Below are 22,498 nucleotides of genomic sequence, written 5' to 3'. Positions count from 1 at the left end.
GTTTCACAGGTGTCACAAAAATGTCAACAATCATGCCAACTTAATTACTTAAACAATCATGTTTAAAATTTAGGTGCTTAGCTATTTACCTTGTCAGTTACACCAAAGCACTCCTTCATGACTATAATGAAAATTATTCATGCTCATAGACAATATAAAATGAACCACAGCATAAAGCAAATAGTCATTAATCTCTAGCTTGTTATTTTCTTTCTTTCTTTTCTCACCATTGAATTTTTTTGTTCTAATTTCAATTCTTGTGGATTAAGTCATACAAAAATGAGCATAAATTCAAATGATACTTTGTTCAACGAAATTAAAAGATCGAATGGAACAATATACGCAGTTTGTTTTGAGGCTCCACCCCATATTGTTTCAGATGGTTTATGGGGTGGCCACATTAATGGAAGGAGACCAATGAAATCCTTCTTAACTTTGTTTGAGTTACAGTTGGTTATCATTTTTGCACTCACCCAAATATGTAGTTTCCTTCTCAAACCTTTGAGACTCCCTCAATTCCTTTCACAAATGATTGTAAGTAAATCCAAATGACATATTTTTTTTTAAAAAGAATCTTTTCTTTAGTGCATGTTTAGATTAACAGTGAGTTTATCATAATCGATGTTAACCATCATGATTCTAATTTCTAAACACTCATGTGGATAAATCGTAGTTATAAGAAAAAGTTAAATTGCATTCAAAGAATATATTTTGTTTCTAATTTTATTTCTTCCATAGGTAACTTCTTCACATAAAAGAAGTTAAATTTGATACAAATAATAATGTTACTAAATTACCATTATTAAGTATTGATATATTTATCATTATTATAAATGCAAAGTGAACTATATTAATTTGAGAGCAATCCATTTTGATTAATTAAAGTAAAATTAAAAAATAGATAGTTAAATTAAAAGTGACGGTCCATTATTAAGTATTGATATATTTATCATTATTATAAATGCAAAGTGAACTATATTAATTTGAGAGCAATCCATTTTGATTAATTAAAGTAAAATTAAAAAATAGATAGTTAAATTAAAAGTGACGGTCATTTTCAAACAATTTTGTTAATACAAATAGGTTAATTAAGGTAGGACATAACTAATGTTTTGTAAAGTGTATTTTAGATAGCTGAAATTAAACACAATACTCATTTCATTTGTAGGCTGGGATAATTCTAGGTGTCTCGTTTGAGCTAAAACCATTGGACACATACATAGACAAGTTATTTCCATATGGAACTCATGACGTAATTTCAACAATTTCATCATTCGGTATGATGTTCTTCGTTTTCATAAATGGTGTACAAATGGATTTCAGCTTGATAACGAGGACAGGAAAGAAAGCATGGATAATTTCAATAATTGGATCTTTTGTACCATTAAGTGTTTTGTTTATACCACTACTAACATTGCCTGGAAAAGTTGAAGCCATTCAAAAAATAGATGGTGGCAATGGAATCTTGGTGGCAATGTTAACTCACAGTCTAAGTACATTTGGAACAATCGCTTCACTCCTAAGTGAACTTCAAATCCAAAACTCAGAGCTTGGTAGATTGTCTTTGTCCTCAGCTTTGGTCTGTGACATACTAACCGCAATTATTCAAAGCAATATTGTTGTTCTTGTGACTAGCCCGGATTCCACAACACTTTTAAGAAACTTATTCTTATTTTATATATTAATTGTATTAATTCCATTGGTATGTAGACCAATAATGTTTTGGATCATCAAACATACACCAGAAGGAAGACATGTGAAGGATAGTTACATTTATGTTATTATTTCAATGGTTTTTGTTTTTGGCATTTTGTCAGTTAAGATTAATCAAGAATTTGCCATAGGAGCTTTTGTTTTGGGACTGTCTGTTCCTGAAGGACCTCCTTTAGGATCTGCATTGGTTAAGAAGCTTCAGTTTTTTAGTACAACATTCTTTTTGCCAATCTTTGTAACGACTTGTGTGTTGAAAGCAGATTTTTCAATGGATTTTTCTTCATCTATTATGGTGTATACTAGTTTAGCGGTCCTTGTAACTCACATGATCAAAATGACAGCATGCTTTATAACTGCCCTTTGTTGCAAGATGCCTGTCACTGATGCTTTGTGTATTTCCCTCATTTTGAACACTAAAGGCGTGATCGAAGTTGGCATCTACAGTTCTGCATTTGACGATCAAGTATTGCATTTAATTTTTTTCGGTTTCAGTGTTTTTTCGTTCTTTATTATATGATATTTTTATTTTGGCCTCCTCAGAAAAATTTCTTTTGATTTCAGCTCATCGTTTCTATCTTATCTTTTGTTCTCATAGCTATTTAAAAATACTTCCAAATTTTATAGCTATAAGAGCCATAGTTTATAAATGAATGATCAAAAGGAGACACAATATTTTTATGTGTCTGATTATATATGTAGTACGTAAACTACCATTCTCTATTCTATTTGGTCCCTAAATTATAGCAATATAACAAGTAGTCTCCAATCGACTTTCAATCCATCGAATTAGTCCTTGAACTATCATTATGTCTCTTATTTTTAAAGTAACTGGGAGACTAACTTGATGGATTAATAACAGTGTAAGGATGGATTATTATATTTCTATAGTTTAGGGACCAAAGAGGAGAGAGAGAGAGAGAGAGAGAGAGAGAGAGTGTTACAATTTAGAACAAATTGAAAATATACTTCAAATGTATATGGAGTATTATTGTTATTCAAATTTGATGTATGTATGTATGTATGTATGTATGTATGCAGATTATTAATAGGAAAACATTTGGAGTGATGATGATAAGTATAATGATTATAGCAACCATTGTACATTGGTCAGTGAAGTTATTATATGATCCATCAAGAAAATATGTTGGATACCAAAAAAGGAACATGATGGGCTTAAAAAGAAACTCAGAGCTAAGAATACTAGTAACACTTCAAAAACAGAACCATATTTCAGCAGCAACAGATTTCCTAGACTTATGTTGTCCAACGCAAGAGAAACCAATCACAGTTGATGTTCTTCATGTAATTGAGCTAGTTGGAAGAGCCTTACCTCTTTTCATTCCTCATTGCCTTCAAAGACAAGCATCAGGATCTACTTCATATAAATCATACTCGGACGATGTTATCCTCGCTTTCAATATATATGAGCATGATAACCAAAATGCAGTATCAATAAACACTTACACAGCAATATCTCCACCAAATCTCATGTTTGAAGATGTTTGTAATCTTGCATTGGACAAAGTTGCAACCATCGTCATTCTTCCATTTCATATAAGATGGTCAAGTGATGGTGTAGTTGAATCTGATGACAAGAAAGTACTAAGAGAATTGAATCGGAGAGTACTCGAAATTGCTCCATGTTCCGTTGGAATCCTTGTAACTCGTGCTAATTCAATGCAAAAACCAACGTCAATTAAATCAGAATATTCCACTACTCGATTAGCCGTCATATATTTAGGTGGAAATAACGATGATGAAGAGGTCTTATGTTTAGCAAAACGAACGATGAATAATCGTAGGCTCAACCTAGTTGTTTACCGTCTTATTGCTAAGGAAAACATAGAAGAATTGGAGGAGTTCATGGTAATTGGTGATGAAATGTTGGAAGAATTTAAACATGCTGAAAATGTGAGGTATAAAGAAGTTTTCACTAAGAATGGATCACAAACAGCATCTTTTCTACGTGAGATTGTGAACAAACATGATTTCTTTATAGTTGGGAGAAGACATGAAACTCATTCTCCTCAAAGTGATGGATTAGCAGAATGGAGTGAATTTCCAGAACTCGGTGCTATTGGTGATTTTCTTGCTTCACCTGATCTTAATAGTAGTGCATCTGTTTTGGTTGTGCAACAACAACTCTCACGCATGAATGACCTTAAAGGGTGGATTTTGTAGTTGTCAATACATAATAGATAGAGGAACACTCCATGCATAGTCTGAAAAAACAAACTACAGATTTTTGCAATGAAATTGATGCATGGTCTGCTAAAGAGGAATTATGGACTTTTGAATGCAAGTGGAAGGTCCAATCACATGTAAATATCTATGTCGGCGGATGAGTTTGTTTCGGTTGTATTATGTACTCTTTAATTTCATGTCCATGTTCCAGATTATTTCATGAGTCGGTGAAAACACAATTTTAAAGATTTTAATTGAGTTTGCATGTTTTTTAAAGTAATGTGTATGAAAATAAATGATGATTGAAATGAAAGGTTAGCTATTGGAAAGAATTCAGTTGCATGGAACAAAGAAACATATATAAAAGAGTACAAATACAAGAAGTAAGAACATTAACCGCAATTAACTTACTCTTCTGAAAATTCACTTTAAGATTAGAGATTCCCTAAAACAAAGTATTGCTTTAAGAGACCTTATATTTTTACCCAACTTTTCTCACCAATCAATAGTGTGTTGTCAAAAAATTGAAGGTGTGATATCAGAACACTATTAATATCACAAACTTTTCATCATAACATTTAAGTCTCCTGCCACTATACGAAAGAGAAAAGAAGAAAGGGTATCCCTTTGGCGGAGCCCTCTTTGAAAAGAGAACTCAGCAGTCGGGGCTACTATTAACAAGAGAAGAAGTAGTAGCTGTACTAATACCCAGTGGCGGATCTCTTTGGTGGCGGGCAGGGGCCACGGATCAACACTTTTTTTACTCATTTATTTTCTATTTTCAGATACTGTATTAAAAAAGAAAATGCTTGAGGGGTTTCTATTTTCAGATACTTTATTAAAAAAGAAAATGCTTGAGGGGATTTGAACCCATGTTCCCTTGCTGTTTCCAGGCAATTTGTACCACCAGGCCAGTTGTTCATAATTGTTACATTTTGAAACCATATATTATATATTCCACAAAAGTTTGGCACCCCCAATATTTTAACTCAAGATCCGCCACTGCTAATACCTATGTTCTTTTAATATACATATTTTTTTCTTGATATTATGTTTATTTTTAAAACCACTAACATAATGCCATGAAAAACTATATTTTTTTAATTATTGTAAAACTATAATTGCATTTTAAACTAGAGGGATTAAAACTATATTTTTTAACTTTTGTAAATCAAGAGCTTTATTATTGTATTTAAAACTAGGGGATCAAAATTACGAATTAATGAAAAAGTGAGACTAAAATTGCATTTTATTCAACTATTTGCTATTGGAGAATGGTGAGGAGCAATTGAGAGGCGAGGACTCATTTAGAATATTTATATAGGGTTAAAACTTTCTTAGTCCCCACAAAATTATGACTTTTAGCAAAGGAATTTTTTGTTGTTAATCTTTAAGTTTTTAGGGGAAGAGGGTTTTGGTAAGTAACGTCTGGAGATTTTTTTTTTTTGAACAAGCCAAAATGAGATATATATTAATAACCAAGAGTTTCGCTCCCTAGCACAAGGTGTGCAAAAGGAGACAAAACTAAGTTACATGATGGAACAAGAAGCCAACCAATGTCAAGAGATAACCAAAAAAGAAAAACAAATCAGCCAATCCCCAAACAAGCAAGGGGATGCTGCCACCATAAATGATAACCAAAAGGAAAGCACACATTTTTTGCTTTCAACCAACGAAGAGAAGACATCTTAACTTTTTCCAATAGCTGCTCCGTGGTATTGGCTTTGTTAGCAAAAAGTCGTTGATTTCGTTCATTCCAAATGACCCAAATGCAACAAAGCCATATCAACTGTAAGAAAAACCGACGAGGAGCATAACCACCTGTAGAATGAACAAATTGATCGAAATGATCTGTAACATGTAGGGGATCCACTGAGTACATGCCAATCCAGGATTTAATGAGATTCCATAGATTGCCAAAAATATTACAATGAATGACTAAGTGATCTATGGTTTCGTGTTGACCACATCCAGAAACACATAATTGATTGTCAATAGAAATAACACCTCGACGCACCAAGTTGTCCTTTGTCGGCCATCTATTGCGGAAGAGACGCCAAGCACAAATAGAGACTTTCAAAGGAACGTTTTTATGCCAAGGAGCCTCCGAAGCAACATCATGAACCTGTATCTCCTGCCTCGTAAGCATTTGATACACACCACGGACCGTGTAACCAACTGCAGCGTCTGGTCGCCATAGCCAAGCATCTGTCTCAGAGTCCTGCAAGGTAATGTTAGTCACCAAATTCCTAATCTCCACTACTAAATCCTCTTCCCAAGCGAACAGTCGCCGTTTCCACCTCCAAGCCTCCCCATCCTCACCCCAACCTAAGGCATGCATCGCTCCTACCGTCAAATCCTTGTTAACCGATAAATCAAATAACACCATCAACGGCACCGTCCCCACCCAACAATCTGACCAAAAATAAGTGTTAAGACCGTTACCTAGACGAGTAGAAATGTTAACATCAAACCAACTTCCACCTTCAACACCTACCACACCTATTCCTTCTCGAATTTTAACAATATCCTTCCACCACACCGATCCCAACCTACCTCCCTCTCTAAGCCGCCCTCTCTCCTCACCATAACGAGACAATAAGACCTTAAACCACAACCCTTCCCTATCCACTAAACATCTCCAACACCATTTAGCAAGAAGAGCAATATTAAACTCTTTAAGTCTCCTTACCCCCAAACCTCCAACCTCCTTTCTCAAACAAATAGAATTCCAATCAACCCAGGCAATTTTCCTATTATCCTCACCCCCACCCCAAAAAAAATTAAGAAGAATAGATTCGATGGAGGAGATTATACCTGCGGGAGCTCTGAAAAAGGAAAGGGCGTAGACAGGCAGTGAAGACAGGACAGATTTGAGGAGAATGAAAAATTGTTCCACTTAAAATCGAATTCAAGTTGTCTTGAATAAAATCGAGTTCAAGTTGTCTTGAATAATTGTCTTTTAGTGGAGCTCATTAACCCCTTAATCTTAATTGTTTTTTTTTTTGTGGTGGTCGAGGTTCAAATCCTGAACCTTGCATATAATATGTATTATCCCTACTGACTAAGCTAAACTCACGAGGACAATATCGATTGCTTTTTTTTTGTTGTGGTGGCCGGGGTTTGAACCCCGGACCTTGCATATATTATGCATTGTCCATACCAACTTAGTTAAGCTCACGAAGACGGCCGGAGTTTGAACCCCGGACCTTGCATATATTATGCATTGTCCATACCAACTTAGTTAAGCTCACGAAGACAATATCGATTGCTTTTTTTTTTGTGGTGGCCGGGATTTGAACTCCGAACCTTGCATATATTTTGCATTGTCCATACCAACTTAGCTAAGCTCACGAGAACAATATCGATTGCTTTTTTCAAGACTAATACAGGGATTAAAGTTTTTTTGGTAAAAATTAATAAAACTAAGAACAAAAATTAATTAAAAATTTCGTAGAAACCAAATTCAAAAGTCATAATTAACTGCGATTAAAATAAGTAACTTACCAAAAAATTAACCTAAATTAAAATAAAATTTAAGGTTAAATAAGTGTTTCATCCATAAAAGTATAATGAATTTTGATTATAGTTCCAAAACAATAAAACAAGATGTTTCCATGCTACAATATTATTTTATTTTGCTTTTGATTTCTAATGGCCAATTTACGTTGATATCAATGTCAATATTTTGAACATTTTATGTTCAAAATGTGTTTAAGTTATGTTCATCTTTTTTTTTTTTTAAATAAGCCATGCTCGTCTATTATGTCAAATTCTTGCATGTTCATATTATGTTTAAGAAATATCATTGAAAAAATTGTTTTTCCTTACTGTTTCATTATTTTGTAATGTGTATTTATATAATGATATTGTCTTCGGTCTAAAGTATCTCTAACTTGGGCATCAAATATTTTTGGAATCAAGTATCTCAAAATTGAACCTCAATTATCTCTAACTAATATAAATATACTAATAATCTATACAATGAATACTTTATATTCTAATACGTCCCCGTAGTCAAAACGGGGGGTTGATGAGTGTTGTGACTATCTCTGAAATCGTCAAATAATTGCAGCGAAAGACCATTGGTGAAAATTTCATCTATTTGATTGCGAGATGGGACATGTAAAACATGTACTTGACCTTTAGCAACCTTTTCACGCACAAAATGGATATCCATTTCAACGTGTTTTGTGCGTTTATGTTGGATAGGATTACTTGACATGTAAACAATACTAACATTGTCACAACAGACAAGGGTGGATTTGATGATCAAGCACTGGAGTTCCGACAGTAGGTTTTGAAGCCAACAAGATTCAACAACAACATTAGCAACACTGCGATACTCAGCTTCAGCACTAGAGCAGGATAAATTTGATTGTTGTTTTGCAAACCAAGAGATCAAATTATTTCCAAGGTAGACACAATATCCTGATGTAGATTTTCTAATATTTAGCCACTCTCCACGATCAACATATGTATAAGTGGTGTGGGTATAAACTAGGGAAGGAGAGAGGTGTAGACCATGGTGAATGGTATCCTTAAAGTACCTAATAATACGCTTCAAGGTAGTCATATGTTGCGTGCGAGGATAATGCATATATAGACACACTTGTTGGATGGCATATGTGATATCAGATCGTGTGAAAGTTAAATATTGCAAATCACCTGCAAGACTCTGATATTCAGATGGATTATGATAGGGTTTACCTGAGAGGCCATTGAGTTTTGCTTTAGTGTCTATGGGGGTAGATATTGGTTTGCAAAATGACATGGCATCTCTCTCAATAATCTCTTCAGCATATTTATGTTGAGAGAGAAAGAGACCACTTGAATGTCTAGTAACTGAGATACCCATAAAATAGCTGATATGGCATAAATCTTTCCTAGCAAATTCACAACTGAGGTGAGTCATGATGTACTAACGAACAATATCAGATGAAGCAGTAACGATGATGTCATCAACATATAAGAGAATGTATGACGTGTCGTTACCATTGTGATAGATCAACAAGGAATGGTCACATGCAATATATGAGAAGCCCAACGTAGCAACAAATTCAGTGAAGTGTTGGTACCATACATGAGGGGCTTGTTTAAGACCATTTGGTGGCTTCTTTAGTAGACAGCAGGATGGTGAAGATCATGAAAGTCGAGAGGTTGATGCATATAAACAGTTTCATTAATATTTACCATGTAAGAATGTATTCTTGACATCCAATTGATGTAGCCACCTCCAAGATGAAGAGTCGGATGTGAAAGGAGGAAGAAGAAAGAAAATAATCGAACTGCTATAGATGGGGGAGCTTTTGGGAAGAAGAGGTAGAGAGAGAAAAAAAATTAGGGTTGCCAAAGGGGTTTAGGTCGGTGATACCATGAAAGAATTGTTTTTCCTGAGTGTTTAATTATGTTGTAATGTGTATCTATACAATGATTTTGCCTTGGATCTCAAGTATCTCTAACTTGAACATCAAGTATTTTGTTCATCAAATATCTCTAACTTGGGCCTCAATTACCTTTAACTAATATAAATATACTAATAATTTATACAACGAATATTTTATATTCTAATAATCAAGAATAAATCAAAAGCGTGTCTCAAAAATATGTTCGTATTATCTTTTCTTTTTTCTTCTTGTTTAATATTTTGGTCAAGATTCGTCACTCACATCAACAAAAACATGTTTCAAATTAAATGATATAGAAAAAATTTAAAACCAAAAACTATATTTTTGTCTTAAAAAATAGAGGAGTTAAAATCATAAATTAGTGAAAATAGTGAAACTATATTTTCATATGGCATGCAGATCCAATGGTACCCTCAATCTATTTGTGATTACCTCGACAGAGTTTCTATGCGTTTTATTTAGAAAGGTTCAGGTGAGCGAGGGTTACATTTGGTTGGGTGGGATAAAATTACGCGACAAAAAAAGAATGGTGGTTTGGGTGTGCGTGTGGCTAGACATCAAAATGTTGCTCTGCTTGGAAAGATAGTTTGGGATTTGTTGAATTCGAAGGACAAGTTGTGGGTTACTATGTTGCATGATCTGTATATTAAGGATAAAGATGTTTTTCCCCCTAAATACACTAAAGGCTCTCCAACTTGGAACTCTGTGATGCGTAGCTTGCACAGTTTGAAAGATGGGTTCAAGTTCAAGATTGGAAATGGTGAGACTAGTCTTTGGTACAATTCTTGGGTTGAGAAGGAGCCTTTATGTAATCGTGTTCTTTATGTTCATTACCAGCATCTTCATTTTCGAATTAAAGACATTGTTGATGCAAATAGTTGGAATTTGGGCTCTCTTTATACTATCTTGGATTTTGATACTAAGCAGAAAATATCTTTGTTGAAACCATTGTTGGTAGGAGACATGCCGGATGTGTGGGTTTGGGAGAGCGCTATATCAGGTACTTATACCACTAATGATGCCTATAAGTGGTTGTTAGATCCTTCTAGGTTGCATCTCCAGCATATTGGTTGGAGCTGGATTTGGCGTCTTAAAGTACCGTCTAATGTTCACTTTTTCCTTTGGAAGCTTTGCCATAACTCGATCCTGTTCGTGTGGTTTTGAAGAGGAGGAGTATGATTGTCATAGATACGTGTCCAATTTGTGATGGCGCTAGTGAAGACTTTTTGCATTGTTTGTTTCTCTGCGGTCGCGCCTTGGAGGTTTGGCACCGATGCTTGCCTCATTTCTTAGCACCCTCTGCAGATGTTGAGTTTAAGGATTGGTTGAAAGATTCTATTAAAAGACATGGCATTATTGTTGCTATTATTATTTGGAAGATTTGGTGTTCAAGGAATATCTATTTGTTTGAGGGAACAAAGCATTCTGGGTTAGATATCTCAGCTCAAGTTGTATCTATGTTGCGACATGTTTCGATGGCATTTGGGAACTTTGATTCAAATCACATCCAAGGTGTAGTTAGGAGTGTATCTTGGAAGCCCCCCCCCCCCCCCCCCCCCCCCCCTCTCGAATCGGTTTATCTTAATGTGGATGGTAACGTGTTTACGAATTTAGGTTTAACAGGGTTTGGTGGTCTCATTCGAGATTCTTGCACTTTATCATGGTCTTGATTTGTGTTGGTCAACGGGTTATCGGCGAGTTATTTGCTATTCAGATTCCTTGCATGTGATTCAGTTGGTTCAGGATCCACTGAATAAGTTTCACAGATTTAGTAACTTGATTAGCTTAATTAAGAAGCTCTTGAGTCAAGATTGGATTGTTGATTTGTGTCATACTCTTTGGGAAGGCAACTCTGCTGCTGATTGTTTGACTATGTTAGGTGCTAAAGGTTCTGAGAAATTAGTGCTTTTAGATACAGCTCCTCCGGAATTATCCTCCATGTTGCTTGCTGATGCACTAGGCATCTCTTTTGTTAGGCATTAAGTTTTCTTTTTAGTTTTTTTTTTTCCTTTTCTTTTTCTCTTTTCCGTTTGTAATTCAAAAAAAATTTAAATCAAATATTTGCTATTGGAGAGTGGTGAGGAGTAACTAAGAAGCGGGGATTTATTAGATTTTTTCATAGAGTTAAATATATTTTTAGTCCTTAAAAATTCTTTTTTTTATAAGGAAAAATTACAACTTATTAAATTTTCCTTAAAAAAATAAACTTATTAAATTTATTCTCTACTTAGTTAATTTTTTTATTCTCTACGAAATTTGATTTAATTTTGGTTCTTTTTTATTTTTTTTTTGTTGTTATTTTGTTTACTTTTAAAGATCCAAAAATAAATTTTCTTTTTGTAAAATTTAATAAAATTATAGAGTAAAATTGAACAATTTTTTTCTGTAACCAAAAAAAAAAAGAACAATTTTTGTTTTAATAGAAAAAAGTATAGATGGGTTGGGTTTCGGGCCAAAACATATTTAGGGTTTGTACTTTTTTTGAAGGGATTTAGGGTTTGTACTTGGTGAATATTTAGGGTTTATGCTTGGTGACTATCCATGCATTATACTACGTTGAAGATTATACTCATTCTGTTTTCACTCTTCTCCATCGCCGCTCTTCAGAATCTCACAACTTCCTGCAACGTATGTTCTCTTCAGTTTTGTTCCTCGATTATTTTTCCTCTTTTTTTCTTTTTTTGGAGGAATGTTTTGTTTTGTTTTATTATTATCATTAGTTAATAAAGTTTTTTTTTTAGTGCTTATAGATTACCACGATAAAGTTAAATTATTTTAGTGTAATCCATAAGCTGTTTTCATCTCGGAGAGTTTATGAAAATAAGTTGAAACAACTTATACAGGGGTGGACCTGAGCATGAACACCACCCCTGAGGGCACAACTTTATTGATTCGTTTAAGCACACAAAATCTTAGCACCGGCCATGAACTTACATGTCGGTCTTAGGAACAAAAAATCTTAGAATCGGCCCCTGAACTTACATGTCAATAGTTGTTTTCTTAGATTTTTTAAACAGTTTCACAAATGTTTATGCTAGTAGATATATTTAAATGCGTAATGCTTCGTCACGTGAGAATCTCTATCAAGAGAGCATCATGACACTCAGAAGTGTGTTTGATGTGGGACCCCCTTTCTACCTTGACCCACCCATGCATTCAATCTAGTGCAAAATCTAACGGCCATAATGCTTTCGTGACAGCTTCGTGAGTTTTGTTCTCGGGATAAATAGCATCACCCTATTTAAATAAAACAATCCAAACAGACCTGAATGTTCGGTGAAGTTCTCTGTTGGTATCTAGAACACCTGAAGTAGTACTGGTAGCTAGCTAGATTTTGCTTATTACTCCCTCCGTCCCGGAATAACTGACCCATTTTCTAAAAAAAAGTGTCCCAAAATAACTGACTCATTTCAATTTTCAATACAACTTTCATCATTCCCAATACAATATAACACTAAATAATACTACTTTTATCATTCCCAATACAATATATTTCACTTTCTCCTTTATTTATACACTTTTCTTAATCTGTGTGAAAAACCAAAGTAGGTCAATTAAACCGGGACAGAGGGAGTAACATTTAAATTTTATGTAACATGTTTATATTTTAAATCAATTTTTTGTGCTGTTGTACAGTTGCATAATGCAGTCTAACAAAACATATTCGATGGAAGTTGACACTGTCTCATCTGAATCAAAAGTTTTGCCACCAAAGCCGAAGTTTGAGCCTCTGAAACCTCATGAGATTTCTACTGGTCAGGTTCAGTTCCGCAAGGTATCAGTTCCACCGCATCGCTATACCCCTCTTAGGAAAGCTTGGATGGACATCTATACTCCTATATATGAGCAGATGATGATTGACATCCGTATGAATTTGAAGCCTCGGAAAATTGAGCTGAAGACAAGGCACGATACACCTGATATCAGCAACTTGCAAAAATGTGCTGATTTTGTCCATGCTTTCATGCTTGGTTTTGATGTTATAGATGCTATTGCTCTTCTGCGTTTGGATGAGCTCTATGTTGAGTCCTTTGAGATCAAGGATGTTAAGACACTTCGTGGCGATCACTTGTCACGTGCAATTGGAAGATTGTCCGGCAAACTTGGTAAGACCAAGTTTGCAATTGAGAATGCTTCTAAGACGAGGATTGTGATTGCTGATGCCAAAATTCATATATTGGGATCTTTTGTAAACATTAAGATTGCTAGGGGTTTCCTTTGTGACCTAATTAAGGGATCACCTGCAGGAAAGGTCTGTTCCAGATTGAGAGCAGTTACTTCTAAGCTGGCAGAGAGGTTTTGATCTTATGAATTAAAGTTCTTTATGAATTTTTGTTGATTGATTGATTGTTACATAAATATCAAAACTGCAGCGTGTTTCTATCTCGTAGCGAATGCTTACTATTTATTATTTTTATCTTTTGTATGTGTCGTATCGTCTTCAAACTCTGTATCCTTGGTTTACAACACTCAAACACACCGTGCACCAACCATTTGTGCTAGACTCTGTTGGTTCAAATGCAAGACCTTTTATCTTGCATATTTTTGTGCAACTAGTTCTGAAGCATATTTCTGTGCAATATGATTGAATGTATAGTAGCATATTTCTGTGCAGTATCATTGAATGTATAGTAGCATGCTTCATAATGTGAAACAAGGTGATCTACTTTCTATGTTTTGTTTCATTTTACTATATTCTATTTAGAATGAAAAAATTTGTTTTATTTAATTGTACAATATAGTAAAATTTTCATTGTAAATTGTTTCAACTCATATATTTGACATGAATTCACATTCCTCTCAGCTAGGAACAGAACCAAAATCTTGCCACACACTTCTAAAAATATTTACTTCAATGTTGCAATGAAAAAAGAATGACACAAGTCTATATCTATAAATTAAATGAATATAATGGTCTAAAAATTACAGGTCTAAGTTTTTCCATCCATAGCTGTCTAAGACAGCTAACAATGATGCTTCTCAATAAGAACATGAAATTGTTCACTTGGCTACATAATGAAAAGAACAAACCACAAATTGGAATGCATAAGCATTAGTCCACACAAGTAGAAAAGCATCTCAATGTTTTCTAGTATTATTGGTAATTGACTTATGTGAATGATGATGACTAGAATGCTTGGTTGCATGATGATTATCAGTTCCAGATTTCGGTGTCCTAGGGACTGTGTTATGATTATCAGTTCCGGATTTTGGTTTCCTTGGGAATGAATTTGAGGAGTGTAATGCTTCCAATGCGGCTAGAACATTTACCATGGTTGGTCTATGTTTAGGATCAGTATTAAGACACTTTAGAACAAGTGCAGCTGCAGCTTGAGCACCTTTCTTTGAGTATTGACCGCCTAACTTTGTATCCATGATTCTCAATATTCTTCTGCTGTCACTCAGGAAAGGCATTGCCCAATCGACCAATGTTTCTTCCGTGTATACCTGTCTATCATCTTCGACTACACGCCGTCCTGTTAGTAACTCTAACAAGACGACGCCGAAACTGTATACATCACTCCTCAGTGTTAAATGGCCTGTTTGTTTGGTCAAAAGAAGACAATTTGTTAGGCAAAGAAAAAGAGAGGCTCATCACATTTAGAAAGCGTGGACATATACATATATACCTCAACATAATTAAAAAATGTAAAAAATGGTAAGGCCAATGGCAAATGTACCTGTGGCTACATACTCCGGGGCGGCATAACCATGAGTCCCAATAATTCTAGTTGAAACATGAGTGTTATCTCCCGTTGGACCATCTCTTGCCAAGCCGAAATCAGAAAGATTTGCATTGAAGTCCTACATAAAACAACAGATTTATACGTAAAACAACAGATTTAGTCATCTCAGATCCAATAGCCAAGTTTTCAGTGTAACATACCGAATCAAGTAGGATGTTGGAAGCCTTTAAATCACGATATATAACATTTGCGTCAAGGGAATGTAAGAATGCTAGTCCTCTTGCTACACCGATCGCAATATTGATCCGTGTCATCCAGGAAATTGGTTGAACACCTTCTGCAGAAACAGGAAAAAATAATAATGAATACCAGAAGAACCTATGTCTCATCTCGGCACAAAAACTTGAAAATTTATACTGTTCTGTCAAGTACTTATTCTTTTGCAAATCAAAAGGACCCTGCAAGTGAATTTATTACTTACTTCTGAACAGGTGATTTTCCAGACTTCCTTTCTGCATAAACTCATAAACCAGAAGCCTGTTTTTACCTTCTGAACAGTAACCAATGAGCTTCACCAAATTTTCATGGTGAAGTTGGCCTAGATAATTGACTTCTGCCTGCAAACAAAAAACAGTAGAAAATTAGCTAATACATAGAAAGACCAATACCAATTAGAAAAAAAAATTGATGCAAGTGTTTATGTTGCACATACAAGCCATTCCTTGTGGCCTTGAAAACTTTCTGGTTTAAGCTTCTTAATGGCTACTACAATTCCATTTCCTGGTTTTGTAGGAGCACCAGTGTTCTCATCTATCCATCCTTTGTAGACGAATCCAAACCCTCCTTCCCCGATTAAATTTTCTTGCCGGAAGTTCCTAGCTGCCTCCTTTAGATCATTGAAGCTGAAGGACTTAACATCTTTGGCGATTGATTTGTCATCATTTGATGATGAAGTTTTCGAATCGGTTTTTTGGTCAGGAGAATTTGAAGTCTGATTTGTATTACTTTGAGTCTTTGTACTTCCTGTGAGTAGATGAAATGTAAGTCCAAAAACAAACAGCCACTAGAAAAATGCGAAAAAGAAAGAAGAAAGCGGATTGAATCAACGACAGTTGAACTGCGGTTCAAACCGGCTCTAAGGGGCTAGAACCAACCATTAGACTATCCAATTCCCGGCTTAACTGATTGAACTAACCCGTCCGGTTCTAACAACACTGTCATACACCATAATATTTTGAACATGCCAAACAAGCCTACTAATTAAACCAGCTTATTATCTAAATTTGGTACAAACAAAAGGTAGCTTGAACATAGATATAGGAAGCTTAGAGTTTGAATTGGAGGAACACTGCTCACAAAAAAGATGAAAACAATAATAAACAAGCAACCATAGAGTATTAAATTTGAAACTTAAATCATGGACTGAATGTTTCTTGCTGAACAAATATCAGTTATGAACCTGAATCATGGCAAAGAAGCCTCAGAATCTCCATTTTTTATCAACCAAATTTAAACAAACAAGATTCTGATCATAGAAAGCCAAGGATTTTGGAACAATAAACAAATAAAGAAAAGAAAAAAGAGAAAAATATGAAAACATTCACAAAAATTACAAAACAATAATTAAAATTTAAGGCTGTGGTAACATCAACCTTAATGACACTAAAAGTAAAGTTAAAAAGCAAAAACAAACAAAAGGGAAAGAAAAAAAACACAACACTTAGTGTCACCAAAGAGGAAATAAGTGATGTAAAAAGATGATAAAAATAACTAGAAACTGACCAAATAAACTTGTTGAGGAATCATGACAAACTGGTTTTCTGCAAGTATTTCCCATGATGAAAGTGTTATTCTTTTCTTCTTTCTTTGTTATCCTGAGAAAAGTACACAACACTCATCTAAGGAAAACACAGAATGAAGAAAATGATGTGAATGAAGTTATTGAAAAGTCTTTAAATTATAAAATGTGTTTGTTGTTTTGTGTGAGGAAATAAGACAAAGTCCACGCTATGATCATATCATATTCATAGATAAAGAAGTGAAGAAGAAATTAATTGGTGATTTGATAAGGAAACAGCGTAGTCAAGGAATGGAAGTTGCCACTTGTTGAAACAAATATAATCACACGTAGCTTTTTTTTTTTGATCAGTTTGACTTTGTAACGGATATAAGAGACGAGTCGTTTAAGTAACTGAGATTCATTTAAAAAGTTGACGAAACATATACTTGTTCATGTATATTGGCTCGAACTTCTTACTATATGTACTAATACCGTGTTACAACATGTTAGGTTGCGTTTGTTTCAAGTTATATTCGTAGATTCCTGGAAATAAAACGATAAAAATATATTTGCCTATGTTTGTTACAAGTTTACTAAATTTTATTCTGGGGTATAAAACGTTCCGGGAATAGAAAATTTTTCCCAAAGAAAATGGTGGAAATAAAGTTCTAATGAAAATGAAAATAAATTCATATGCAATTACCTATTATAATCCATATTTTTATGGTTTTCGGGAATATTATAATGTTAAACAAACATCTTTTTTCTAAATACCTTAGAAGAAAATTCTCATCTTTATGTTCCAAGTAATGTTATTCTTCGGAATAAATTTGATAAAACAAACACACCCTTAGTTTTTGTTGAAGAGATTGATTTTTCGAAATACTAAAAAGTTGATATTTTTCAATATTTACTCTTTTGTGCGCATAAATATGAAATTGAAATTTTATCGATAAATATCCATTAAAAATTAATTAAAGACAAAGATATTGATTTAAATAGTCTTTTAGCTTAGAGAAATGCTAGGGTCACACTCCCTAACACACTCTTTAACACACTCCAATAAAAAATAGCCACATCACCCATTATTTTTAGTCATTTAACCTGCAACCGGTACAAACAACAAATACTTTTAACTTTTAAAAAAACATTTTTTTTTTGTTCACCATCTTCCTCCACTGACTTTCTTTTGTGCCGATGGTGGTGGTGGTGCTAGAGACATCAACAATATCCTCCTCCTTCAAAAGCAACGGTACTATACTAAGAAGACCCATTTCTGTTTTGCTTCAATTTTTGTCCCTTGTACACCCCTTTTCAAGAAGAGCAATGACGATGTTTCCTTCATTGAAGACCCATGGAAACGTGTCATCATCCTCAACTTTCATCTTTTCTTTTAGGTTGCAATTCCAAAAATTGATAAGAGGGGTTGTTGTTAGAGATTGAAAACGAAATTGAATTAAAACATGAGAAGAATGAGGGTATTGAAATTGAGAACCAGAATGGGGAGAAATGGAAATGGATCCTTCACAATTCTATTTTATTAGATGAATTAAATTGATATGTAACCCATAACCCAGATCTATTTTATGAGATGAATGGAACCCATATATAAAAAAGGAATGGAACCCATATATAAAAATTGATTTAACTCCCCCATCAACAGGAAAGCTCACAGCAAAGAAACATGTTGCCAGAGAAATGGGTTGTGGTTGCAGCTCATGACCCCTTGGAGATGACGAACCAGCAATTGAATTCATAAGAAATAAAGAAAAAAAATAATGTTATTTTTCTTCACCTGTAGATCCGGTTACCAGGTAAAGGAGTTAAGAAAATGGATGACGTGGCTTTATGTTATTGGAGTGTGTTATAGGAGTGTGTTAGAAAGTGTGATGGTAGCATTTCTCTTTAGCTTATCAAAATCAACATAGAACCTTTAAAATCAAGGTGTAAAATTTGAGAAAACGACTAAATTTATTGATATGTTTTAACTTTATGAGACTGAATTGTCATGTCGTAAATTTGAAATATTAAACTAACCGACTTTTAACTAAAATCTATATTTAAGGAAACGTCTATCACGATGTTAGTGTTTGACTTTCAAAGATTGAAAAATGAGTTAAGGCTCCCAAAAATAAGGCTTAATTTGTTGTGGATCCTACATTCCTACCATCTTTTAATTTATGGTTGAGTTTTTGACCCATCATGTACATGTGCATGTACATGTACATGTACATGACAACTTCTTCCCGTATAAACTATCAACGGTGAGACATGGAAAACAAGAAAAACTACTTTTTTTTTCTTTCAAAAAAGAAAAAAAGAAAAACTACTTTTTTAAATAAAAAATATCTCACTGTGAAAGCACTGTTATTATCATTGAAATTTTTATATTCGTTGGGCCTTAATATAAGGGACGAATGTATGTTGTTGGATGTGAGCATGTGCCTACACAAAATTTAGAAATCTTTTTTTGTTAGTAGTATAAAGTATCAATAGTTGATATTTTGACCACATGATAGATTTTTCATAAATCATTTCTCTCTTGGTCCACACATATCATCATATATCTCAAATTTTTTTTAGATAATATGAATATTATGAAGAATCAGATGCGAAATCGAGGGAAATGATCAGTTAAATGATTGTTTAGTTATTTATATAGAGAAAGATATTTTTATTGATATTGAAAATGAGAAAATCATTCAAAGTTTTCATAACATGAAAAGGATAATGCTTGATATCCCGAATTTTGTTTCAAGAAAATATCGTGATGGCTATATATCAAAAGCGGTGACCCACATCACACATAATACTCTCCTTGTTTTCCGTGTAGAACCTGAGTTAATTGACTAAAATTATATTTTTCAGGATAAAATGGGTCGCGATATATAGCAAAGGCGTATGAAAAATTGCAGCGGACAATTATTAATACTACAAATTTTTATAAATATTGCCCCCACTATTCAAAAATCATGAATCCATCACTAAATATAATGAGTGTTTATCAAACTACTAGTAAGTTTTAAACTCTACCAAAGTCATTATAACCTTTTATTTTTTACAAACTCTATAATAGCACTTCATAAATTTTAAACTATACCAAAGTCATTAGTTATGTAAGCCTTTCTTACTTTTGCTTTTAAGTAAATTGTTAGTGTTTGAATGTGACTTATGTATATGGAAAAAAATCTTATTGGAAGAAAAGAACTCTTTTAATGTGTCTAATAAGTTTTTATAGCAAAAGCCTTTTTTACTTTTGCTTTTAAGTAAATTGTTAGTGTTTGAATGTGACTTATGTATATGGAAAAAAAATCTTATTGGAAGAAAAGAACTCGTTTAATGTGTCTAATAAGTTTTTATAGCAAAATAGTGATGGATATACATTGTTATCAAATACTAATAGTTCATGATATTTTTCACATATGACCATTTTCACGGTAATCGAAAAATACACAAGTGGCGGGTGAATGTTCCATTTTCTAAAAAAACATCTAAAAGTGCACGCAACATTCTTCCCTTAAAAAAATTAAAAAATTTATATGGTCTTTCTTTTAGGGGGGCCAAAAATTTAAATGACTTAAACTTTAGCTAAAAGTGCACGCAAATCTTGTTCTAGTTGGAAAGAAAGAAGAAAAAAACTGCTACTACAAATACTAATTTAGGGTTTCTAATAAAACTAACGAAAAAAATAGGCACTAGTTTGTCCGTTTATTCACTCTTTTGTTGCAATTAATTGTATAAGAATAGAAAATAAAGTATTTTTGATAAATAAATTAAAATCATATTTTTATAGGGTCAAATATTGTTATTATTATTGTGAATTATTTTTTCTATTGTTGTAATTGTTCTTATTTCAGTGAGATTTAACTATTAAATAATATTTTTTTTTGAAAGAACTATTAAATAATATTATTACTACCTCCGTTCCTTTTTAAGTGTCACTTTTTAACATTTTACACAAACCAAGACACTCAATAAATATTACTTTTTCTTATACAATAATCTATACTTTTACTATAATAGCCTTAGTCGATCATTTAATATCTTATTTCATATATTTCTCTCTTCACAATAAATAACTAAGGGTAATGTTGGTAAAACAACATTTATTGTTACATTGAACTTTGAAAGTGACAGTTAAATAGGAACAAAAAAATTCTTCAAAAGTGACACTTAAAAAGGAACGGAGGGAGTATTTAAAAGATAGAATAGTTTACTAAGGATAAAAATGAAAGAAATAAATAAATCCAATTCAAAAGTGTGGACCTCGTTTATAGTATATTTTATTTAAAATATCCAACTTTAGAGGATTAGCTAGTCGTCTTCTTTAAAAAAACAATTAGTAGTTGTCTTGGATGTTCTGTCTATTTTTGACATGTATATCTCTCATTTTTTTAGTTCATTAATTAGTATCTGTCGTTGACAGAAATATACATGAAAGTCCACAATGACACAGTCGATGAAAGAAAGGGTAAGAAAAATTGTTTAAAATGAGCCATGCGTTTAGTATAAAAAAAAAAAAAAAAAAAGAAACTTAGGGCTTTTCTTAAAAAAACAAAATGTTAATAAAATGGAGAGGATCCTTACTCTTTTACAATGGATGCGCATTTGAAAAAGAATCTAATTTTTTTTTGGTACAAAAAAGAATCTAACTTATTAGAAGTGTAAGTGTTTTTTTTTGTGGTGTCCGGGGTTTGAACCCACGACCTTTGCATATATTATGCATTGTCCCTACCAACTGAGCTAAGTTCACGAAGACTTGTTAGAAGTGTTTAAGCTTTCATGAAAGACGCAAAACAATTCAAATCTCAAAAAAGAATATAAATATATTCAAACACAATTGAGAGCTTTTGAGATGAATTGGAAAATTTATTCTCAAATCAATTTTCAAATATAGAAAATGCTATTGTGCCTCAAGAACACATGTTAAGAAATTTAATATAGAAACATTCTCTTAAAATTGTGCATTTAATTTTGAGAAATGATATATGTACAACTATTTTGTGATAATTTTTGTGACAATTTTCTCTTTCATATACTCATATTATTTTTTACTTTATCTTTTTATTGTTTTGATTTTTGTGTCAATACCTATCTTTTGTCTATAAACCGTCAATCAAATGGTTGTTTAAATAACACATCTTTTTAATTTTTAACTCAAATGGACTCTTAAACCAACACATTTAATAAGAGTCAAGACAAAATGGTTGATGTATAGGGTGTATGAGTGTATTTTGGGTACAACTCAGAAATTAAATGAGAAGAAATCCTCTCAATTTTTTTTAATGACTCTCAATTGTTATCAATCTAGGTATTAATAATTGTCCTCGTGAGCTTAGCTCAGTTGGTATAGACAGTGTACTCCCTCAGTCCCATAATATAAACAAAAAAAACTCATTTTATTTGTCCCAAAATATAAGCAAAAAAGACAAACTTTTATCCTATTTAATCTTGTTTTTTTAAAAAATGTCTTTTCCAAGAAAAACTTTTGTTTATTCTCATAAAATTAAATGCAAATTACATTCAATTTTATCTCTCTTTAATTTTTTCCATAACCAATAGCCAATGAAAATTGTGTTTACGTCTTCCTATGAAACTTTTTTCAAAGAAAACACAAAAAACTTTACTCCAAATTCTTATGTTTTAATTTTCTTAATAAGTGTGATTTTTTTTTTTGCTTATAATTTGGGATGGGGGGAGTATAATATAAGGTCTGGGGTTCGAAT

General features: G+C 33.1%; 2 protein-coding genes and 1 pseudogene across 4 annotated transcripts; 2 read left to right on the top strand and 1 right to left on the bottom strand.

Moving 5' to 3' along the window:
• The first annotated feature begins 279 nt into the window (after positions 1-279).
• Positions 280-3,894, top strand: LOC146924596 (cation/H(+) antiporter 4-like). The gene is made up of 3 exons (XM_085709552.1): positions 280-534; positions 1,169-2,176; positions 2,752-3,894. Exons 1-3 carry the CDS (start codon positions 280-282, stop codon positions 3,892-3,894), a joined length of 2,406 nt encoding a protein of 801 aa, XP_085565678.1.
• A 7,906-nt stretch (positions 3,895-11,800) lies between these two features.
• LOC146924595 (uncharacterized) lies at positions 11,801-13,990 on the top strand (annotated as a pseudogene). Of its 2 annotated transcripts, none has more exons than XR_015010212.1 (2): positions 11,801-11,933; positions 12,942-13,990. The product of XR_015010212.1 is annotated as an uncharacterized LOC146924595, transcript variant X2 (transcript). The 2 variants fall into 2 exon arrangements; XR_015010211.1 differs by lacking the exon at positions 11,801-11,933 and adding an exon at positions 12,303-12,624.
• A 203-nt stretch (positions 13,991-14,193) lies between these two features.
• On the bottom strand, positions 14,194-16,920 carry LOC146924594 (putative serine/threonine-protein kinase PBL18). The gene is made up of 6 exons (XM_085709555.1): positions 16,775-16,920; positions 15,705-16,015; positions 15,474-15,609; positions 15,193-15,329; positions 14,987-15,110; positions 14,194-14,845 (listed from the first exon to the last, which is right to left on the bottom strand). Exons 1-6 carry the CDS (start codon positions 16,827-16,829, stop codon positions 14,385-14,387), a joined length of 1,224 nt encoding a protein of 407 aa, XP_085565681.1. The 5' UTR covers positions 16,830-16,920; the 3' UTR covers positions 14,194-14,384.
• Between the last annotated feature and the right edge of the window lie 5,578 nt (positions 16,921-22,498).

This window comes from Medicago sativa, chromosome 5 (genome assembly GCF_051527215.1).
Source record: "Medicago sativa cultivar Bolivia chromosome 5, Bolivia_mono, whole genome shotgun sequence".
Taxonomy (NCBI): Eukaryota; Viridiplantae; Streptophyta; class Magnoliopsida; order Fabales; family Fabaceae; genus Medicago; species Medicago sativa.
This window is presented reverse-complemented; position numbering and strand designations above follow the sequence as displayed.

Bases quoted from the DNA above. Each gene is read 5' to 3' on its own strand.
- LOC146924594 (XM_085709555.1), bottom strand. From the start codon at position 16,829: ATGGGAAATACTTGCAGAAAACCAGTTTGTCATGATTCCTCAACAAGT. The intron at 16,016-16,774 runs GTCAGTTTCTAG...ATCTACTCACAG, and splicing joins TTCCTCAACAAGTTTATTTG to GAAGTACAAAGACTCAAAGT. The intron at 15,111-15,192 runs GTATGTTACACT...TGTTTTATGTAG, and splicing joins CCAACATCCTACTTGATTCG to GACTTCAATGCAAATCTTTC.
- LOC146924596 (XM_085709552.1), top strand. From the start codon at position 280: ATGAGCATAAATTCAAATGATACTTTGTTCAACGAAATTAAAAGATCG. The intron at 535-1,168 runs GTAAGTAAATCC...TTTCATTTGTAG, and splicing joins AATTCCTTTCACAAATGATT to GCTGGGATAATTCTAGGTGT. The intron at 2,177-2,751 runs GTATTGCATTTA...GTATGTATGCAG, and splicing joins GTTCTGCATTTGACGATCAA to ATTATTAATAGGAAAACATT.